Source organism: Montipora foliosa, chromosome 8, assembly GCF_036669935.1.
Source record: "Montipora foliosa isolate CH-2021 chromosome 8, ASM3666993v2, whole genome shotgun sequence".
NCBI lineage: Eukaryota > Metazoa > Cnidaria > Anthozoa > Scleractinia > Acroporidae > Montipora > Montipora foliosa.
In genome coordinates, this window is record NC_090876.1 from 36,342,659 (window position 1) to 36,351,065 (window position 8,407).

Here is an 8,407-nt window from a genome sequence, read left to right on the forward strand (position 1 = left end):
GTTTACAAAGCATTTTCTGTAGCTCAGATAATTGAGCCTGCATAGAAGAGAAGTTATAAGTTTGTTGAGTATTGTGTGTTTTCTCAGTTTTAGGCGTAGGCCTTAGTCTGGCTTTGTTGGCAGCCTGGTTTCTGGAAGCCTGGAAACTGTGCTGTTTCGGGTACAGGCTCTGTAGTAGCTGCTGCTGGGCTTTGATGGCCTGGTTGTCTGCAGCTAAATTCTTTTCCTGCTGTTTGTCAAGTTTTAGGTGCAATACCGGTTTCGGAACCAAACAATTGGACCCCTTGGTCAGTTGCGAGTCAGTGGCTTTTTCACAAGAGCTCAAAAGGAGAGCTTTGATTGAAACATGCTTAAAACCGCTTTATCCACGGTTAAAGACTTGGTGAGAAGTTAAATCTCTAAAATTAGGCCATTTTGAAAATTGATTTTCACACTAGATTACCCGGCATAACAATGCCCGCAAATCTTATACTATAGTACAATTATGACATTGAGAAATTTACTTTACAGGCCGTTTAAAACGTAATAAGCGATTGAATTGTGCTCAAAACTGCCTTATCCACGGTTTTTTAAGGCTTGGTGAGAAGTTAAATCCCTGAAATTAAGCCATATACTGAGTTTAGTACATGTTATGACATTGCGAAATTCACTTCACGAAGCCATTATAGTCTTTAAAGCGAAACAAGGGATTGGAATTTGCGTTAAATTGATTTAAGTATGATTGTTTGCACTTTTTAGGCTTAAATGCCGTTGCAATTTTCATTTTTCGCTTAGAAATTTTACGATTCGCTTCGGTTAGGTTCGTAATGAATTGTGGGGAACATACTATAGTATACTTTCGACGAGTGATACCCGCGTACTATGGTGCATTTTCAGCGGGTGTCACCTACAGGAGTCGCGAGAATCAGGTGGAATTAGAGCTAAAGTTCATCAAGAAATAGCATTTCTAAGCTAAGGTGCGCTGATCTATAGTATTTAGGTCTAAAAACCCCGTTGAAGACGGTTAACTTTCAATTGTTTTGCTGGGTATTTCTATGACAATACTTTAAAAAATTCAATTTTCTAGGAGCTTGTCTCGTTAGTCTAGCGGACATCGGAAACTGCAAGGTGAAGCCATCGATCCGGGTTTAATTTTAACTCTTTGTCTCGCCTATCGTGAATCTTCTCAGCTTGTTTAAAATCTTTGTTTCGTTGAAGTAGATTTGAAGTCTAAATTAGATTGTACGTCGTGTAAGTTGAATAAAAAGGGAAATGACAGCTTGAGGGATAGAAATAAGTGATGACCTGGGGGAACATGCAAGATTTTGCGAGACAATAAAGAGGGGGTAGGGGTAGGGGAGGTATTAGAGGTGATTCCGCTCAACCAAAAGGCAAGAAACAAGTACGATTTATATTATCGTTTAGAACTGCTTGGATTAACGTGAATTAGTTTGTCATCCAAACTTCGTTTGTGAAAAAAAAGTTATTTTCAAAACAAATATTACGTATAATGAGCCCAGGTATAATACGCAAGTAGACCCCGCGTAATGGGCTCCCGTTGTTAATGATTCTTTTGTCCAGGCATCGATCATATAGGAATAATTGTTTTGTTTTTGTAAGTGATTATAGGGCTATGTGCACAAGTATCCAGCTGCCTTTAACTGCTGAAAAGATGTTGTGCTTTGAAAATTATGCATACATGTCTATAGCAAAATTTAGAGAATAATTAAATGTTCTTTAATTCTTCCTAACCTTTTTAGCAACCTCCTTTCAGCTTTGCCCACATTCAGTATCTCCATAGTAGATCCACTGGGGCGGATCTATACCAGTAGAGGATAAGTAGGGTAAATTTGATTTCCCCTTGAAAATGCCGTCTCTGGACTGAAACAAAAAGACTTCTAAACACGTGCAGTTTCGGACGAAATACTTGACTGGGATGGGAGAAGAGAAGCTCTCGTTTCTCTCCATCCCACCGTACTGAGAAGGAATTTCGAAATTGTACTTGCGTATGTATCTCAATCCTTTCATCTCACGATATTTGGGGCTGAATCTGGGAAATCTTTCGTTTACACCGAGCAAATCATCCTTTCATGACTGACAGATCGATTCTACGGAAAAACCGCTGTTGTTTAAGGAGGCTGGAAACAGTTTCAACGCTTCAAAGTGACGCTGTTATTAGAAGGATCATGTATTGGCATGCAATATTGTGGTACCAAATGAAACACGAGTTATTGCTGAACAAGGCACAGTCATTATTGTGACGTAATGTGTCACCGTGGCAACGGGCAAGCCCTGCAAAAACACCTTTTATTTTGTCTTTAGTTGCTTACATCTCAAAACCAAACTCAGTGACCCCCATTTTTTATTTCTGAAAATTAATCAGAAGGGCATGTTGAGACTTTCTGCAAAGTTTTAAAAAATTCTGTCCGGTGGATTCAGAGCCACCTTAATTTTGTGACTTTTTAAAGGTAGCTCTGAATCCTCTAGACTAAATTTGTTTAAACTTTGCCGAAAATTTCATCGTGGCCTTCTAATCACTTTTCAGCAATAAAAAAGAAGGGTCACCAAGTTCGATTTTGAGGCATGGGTAACTAAATCCAAATTATAGGGTGTTTTTGCTGGGCTTTCCCGTTGCTAAGGTAACTTCTTACATCGCAATAATGATCACATCTTGTTTGGAAATAATCGGTGTTTCATATGGTACCATAACATTGCTGTTACGTGGTACAGTGTTGTAGCGTTATTCGATTTAAACAGAACGTCTCCTAAATGTTGAAACCCTTTCGAGCCCCCTTAAGAGAATGGTAATAAACTTAAAGTGACCCCTAAATTCCACTATTATTTTTGCTAATTTACGTATATATTTGCTTTTTCTACTGCTTTCGTTTATGCTGTGTTCAATTTTAAGTGGGCTTTGTAATGTGCAAAGTCTGTTTCTTTAGGATCTTTCTTATCCCGAATTTGCCTCAGTAAAATTGCATGACTTAGCTCATTCAATCGTTCTTCAATTGTAGACGGCTTTTCTTAATTTCAACCGTTTCCGCAAGGTCATGACCATTGAGTGCATCATTAATCATCCGGTCGAGGATGTGATATCCTATTTGAAGGTAGCCATCTTTGCTCTTTACTACAGCCCAAGGATACAACCTTTGAACTTCCTGAGCAATGACTCCACACCTCTTCCCAGACAAGCCAAACTTCTTTCCTGCTTGTTTATTCCATGCCCAGCAGACTCCAGAGAGACCAATTGCGTTGTACGGAGAGTAAGGAATGGTCGTGAGTTTGGTTTTAAGCTGTTCATCACTGAAAAAATACGTGAGAATGTGGCTGCCTACAAGCAAAGCAAATAGTTTTAAATTCTTGTAAGTGTAGTAACTATCACTTTCTTCTTGCTTTCGTCTCTCTTCTTGTTCTTTTCTTCTTTTTTGTTCTTCCTCTTCCCGTCTCTTTGCGTCTTCAAATGCCTCCATGAGGTCCTTCTCAGCGTCCCGAATTTCTGAATCAAGAATACATTTCTCTTTGAATTCTTCCATTGTTTTCATCATGAATTTCACAATTTCATCTGAACTTAGGATGAGCATTGGTTTGACGTGCTTTTCGTAACTGGTTCGGCAGATATCTCTTTCCCAGGCTGAATATGCATCTCCAAAGCTCCCCCACTCATTTCTGTTCATTTGCTTCAGGAGTATTTCAGCCAGATCTTTTAATGTTTCGCCATCCACAAGATTTCCTTGAAGAGATCTCTTTTCGAGTGAATCCTGGAATATGGCCGATAATTTCTCAAACGCGATCCAGTTGGTGGTGTTGTGCAACGCTCCGACGTCTGTTAACACTGTAGGGTCGAGAACAGATTTAATGTGGCTGACTGTAATTTTGTGTGGAGGAAAACATTTTCGGATGATTTTTACTTTGTCTGACTCGGACTTCAGCAGTTCTTCACGAATGTAATTTCCGTCTTCATCAAGGGGTTGTAAATTAGTTCGGACGACAATGTGAAGTTCTGGCCGGAAATTTTGAAGGTCCTCTTTCTTTGGGAAGACGAGATAACCCAAGCGAGATATATGATAAAGAAAGTCTATATCAGTGTTTCCAACATAGTCTCTGGTAAATAAAATAAGTTTGGCCGATATCATGGCAGTGAACATGCTGAGGTGAGCTGTTACTTTATCATCGCCGAGATTGGTTCCCTCCACGTCAACCAACAAAATGCTTCCACCTTCAGGTTTCGGTATTATATGCGACCATACATTGCGAGTGACGGCCTTGACTAAGTCTCCTGTTTCAAAAATTTATTGAACCGAGTCACTATCAGCGTTCCTTTCATCCAGGATATGGCTCATTAAATTGAGCATCGTGGATTTTCCAACCCTCGCATTTCCCACAGCAGAGATGACTTGAATTGGACTCTTCAGCTCGGCAATTTCCTTCAGAGCATTTGGATTTAGCTTGTAAAATGTTTTATTGTCATCCACCTCGAGCAAAACCTGTGCTCGATGATCCTCTGCAACAGAATACTTGAAGCCAGAGGTAGCAATGAGGATTGCTCCAGCCACTAAAACTAAGTGATTCATGTTTGTAACCAGAGCTTTCAGATGTCTGGTGGAAGGTTTATGAATTGCTTCCCTGTGCTTTAATGTACCTGTGGTTTTGTAAGATTTGCTGAGACTTCCGTTTTTCAAGAACAATATCAATCGGGGAAAGCCCTTTTGAATATTGATACATCGAGGCTGGATATTTGCATCATTCAAATTATCCTGAACTCATCTTTTTAATTATAACACCATCGAGTGATCACTGTTTGGGCTCTAGATCTATTTTTCCGGTTTTTTTAACTGTTCGCCCATGGTGCTCAATTCTACAAAAGCAGGCGCGGGAAAAGGGTAATTAATTTACAGTCATTTACGATTTGCAAGTAAAATGCACTTTCAACTTCTAGGTAGACGTCATCAGGTTTTTACTTAACAAACCAGGGAAAGCCCCTGAGGTTTAATTTTCTATTTGCAATAAACATCTCAGTTAGTTTCATGTGTAAATCAAATCCATCATAGAGTCAGTATCATTGTTTTGCAATTGCTCAAGCTTTTTATTAATGATCATTGATCATCCGGCTCGCCAGTCGAGCTTCACCTGGTGGGAGGGTTCGATTTTTGCTTTAAGCGAACCATCTATCAGTAGACATTTTGAAGCAAGAACAAGTACTTTATAATTGCTTTATATTGTAGCAGTAAACAGTAAATCATCCCATTTAGTTTAAAAATACGCCTCATTATTCACCTGTGAATGAGTCTGTAATTCTATTATGTGACAAAAGTGTTTTATAGCGAGTTAACAATGTGTGTAGCCGGGACCTTAATTAAGATTCTCAATACAGCGGATTCAAAGCCGCGTGAAACGGCTCAGCAAAGTTTAATGCATTTGTCCTTTATAAAAAGGAAATTAAAATGCAGTGGAACATAAGTTTAGAAAGATGACAGATACTAAATAATATTCGTTGGTATGTGCTTTGAAAAAAGGGCTACATAGAATTGTGTTCATATTCGCAATCTACACAGTTGTGCGTATGCGAATTACTTATCAGCTCGTGCAGGGCGTCATAGCGAACGCGCAAGTAGCTATTTTCGTCTTTAGTGACAGCCCAAGGGTAGATCTTCTCTACTTCTTGTGCAATAACTCCACACCCCTCACCGTTCAGTCCAAAGTTGACTTTGGCTTCTATGTTCCATTTCCAGCACACACCATTTAGTCCAATAGAATTATACGGGGAGAGGGGATTGGCGGTTACGTTATGTTTCAAATGGATGTCACTAAGGCGTGGCATAACAATTCGACCAAGTACAACTCCCAATCCAAATTTTAGTATATCCTTCCAACCAGCACTGTTTTGCTTATTCTTTTCTTGATCTTTTAACCACAACGTCTGCATTAACTCCTCTTTTTCTTTCTTTAGTTTCCTTTCCGATTTGTCTCTTTCATTTTCTGCCTTTTTCGCCTTTTCCTCCAATTCTTCTTTTTCTTTCATCTTTTGAACAAATTTCAGTAGCTCTTCTTTCACATCAACGATCTCCCTTTTCAAGACGCACTCGGTGGTAAAATTCCGCAAGGCCTCCCTCATGTTGCTTTTTATTTCTTCCGATTTGGATGCAGCAAATAGAGGCTTTATCAACTTCTCATGACTTCTCTTGCAGATGTCCTTTTCAATTGCATCATAAACATTCCCGAATTCGTGCCACGAGTTTGCATTCATGGCTCGCACAATTCTTACTGCTAATTCGGCTAATGCATTGCCGTCTATGGGACTTCCCTCGAAGGTCCTTTTCATTTTTACCTCTCGAAATTTTCTGACCAACTTTTTCATCTCATTCCAATAATCGCTGTTGCGTAGTTCTTCAAAGTTACCAAACAGCTTGCGATCAACAAAGGAGATTGGAGTTACCTCTATTTGATGAGGTGGAAAGTACTTTGAAACAGTTTCCCTTTCTTTCTGCATGCTTTCTTTGAATTGAGGATTTGCTACAGACCAACGAACGTGGTCCTCAACTGACGTGTCCTTGGGTGCTTGTAGAGGGTTTCTTACTACTACTCGAAGCTTTGGAAAGTGGTCAAGTGTAATGTTAGGGAAAACCACGCTACTCAACCGCGATAAATGATATAAAAAATGCAGATTATTATTTTGAAATGTTTCGTGCACAAAAATGTTCAGAGAAGACGAAATTAAGGCGGTGAACATACTCAGGTGCGTTGTTAACGTATCATCACCCAAATTTGTGCCTGCAACATCGAGCAGAATAACACTTCCTCCTGATTCGGCAGTGCCTTGACTAGAACGAAGTATGTAAGCCCAAACGTCATGCGTCACTGATTCCATTGTGTCTCCTGTTTTGAAGATTTCTTTAACTTCTTTTTTGCTTTCTCCACTCCAAATGTGGCTGACCATGTTTAGTGTGGTAGACTTTCCAATCCTCGCATCTCCAAGAACAGCAATAACTCTTATTGGTTGCTGCAATCTCGAAATTTCATCCACAATGTCTTCATTCAATACATAGACTTTACCTGTGATGTTGTACTCTAGGAAAATTTGCGCGATTTTCGCCTGAATACAAGACGCCGATATAATTAGGAGCGAACATATCGCTAAACGTCTCAAAACAGGGAAATTCATATTATTTTGCTTGAATAAATGGACTGAGGCAACAGTAGTGGTGATGACAAGGCATCGAATGGGAATTTATGCATTGGCAAAACCTCTGTTTACGTGTCTGCATACAATCAGAAGGGATTCCCCCAACTTAGATCAAGAAATTCAATAAGAAAGCATTGTGTAGATTTGTTTTTTTTTTTTTTCAAAATTGAAATTGAAAGTAAATTTAGGGCGGAAATATCATTTCACACAAGAGAGTTTAAAAAAGCAAGACAAGCTATAAAAAGTTCTAATGATGATCTTATTTTCTTGGGAGAGGAGAGATAAGTAGAATCGACAACAGCTTCAGTTCGCATTAAGTGCTGCTCCGAAAACGGGGAAATCCCCGTATTCAGTTTCATGCCATTTTCAAATTTGCCATTTTCAAATGAATGCTGAAAAGCACTTTCGAAATTGAAAATTTAGCATTAGTTTAGCGACAAGTTCGTGTTCGGGACCGGAAACAAGGCAGGCATCAAAATCGTTAAAAAGATGATTTTTTTTGGTACTACTACTTTTGCCTTTCATTCACATATTCTGAAAACGAGGCAAGTTAAACAGGGACAATCAAAAAACAACGTTAGCCAGATGAACCACTGAGCTCCGCAAACGGATAAGAGACTGACATGAGAAAAACGAGCGAAAAGAAACCACTCTAAGGAAAGAAGACGATGGTTGGTTCTATTTCAGAGCAAATGGGTTTATCAACTGGGTTGATGTGGTAAAGAAGGGCTAACGCTCGATACGTCAGCCGCTTTTAAATTTTTTTACGGTGGTGTGATAAACCCTTTCCTTTCGTAAACTGATATGTGAAAACGAATTCCTTTTTTAAGTCGTGAATGCGCGTTTTCTGGGGAAAAATGAAGGAATTTCAGGAAGGGGGGCTGGAATAGGCTAGGAATTCAAGAGAGGTGGATTATTTGTGAAACTTGCTTCTCCACCCGGGCTATGGAGATTTTTTGAACTCTAAATCGCTAATATGCTATCGTTTATTATCGGGCCGTTTCGTGAAGGAGGCCAAGAGGCCCAAACCTTCATCGCATAGTGATCACTCTCTGTTTTTCAGCCTTTCTGTCTTCAGTTTTAGGAAATTCTTGAGGGTGTCAATAAAACAGTGTGTATCGCCTAAAAAAACACATAACGACAAAAGATGCAACCAACTTAACGTTAGTGTAACGTGAAGTGCTATATTTTTATCCCATATGAACCATGTGAGCGTTAGCCCTACTGATGGAACTGGGCCCACACAAG

The 8,407-nt window shown here is 39.4% G+C and overlaps 1 protein-coding gene across 1 annotated transcript; it reads right to left on the reverse strand.

Moving 5' to 3' along the window:
* Positions 1–4,932: 4,932 nt before the first annotated feature.
* LOC138013299 (uncharacterized) lies at positions 4,933–7,186 on the reverse strand. Its single transcript, XM_068860337.1, has one exon. It carries the CDS (start codon positions 7,136–7,138, stop codon positions 5,495–5,497), a length of 1,644 nt encoding a protein of 547 aa, XP_068716438.1. The 5' UTR covers positions 7,139–7,186; the 3' UTR covers positions 4,933–5,494.
* Positions 7,187–8,407: the final 1,221 nt, after the last annotated feature.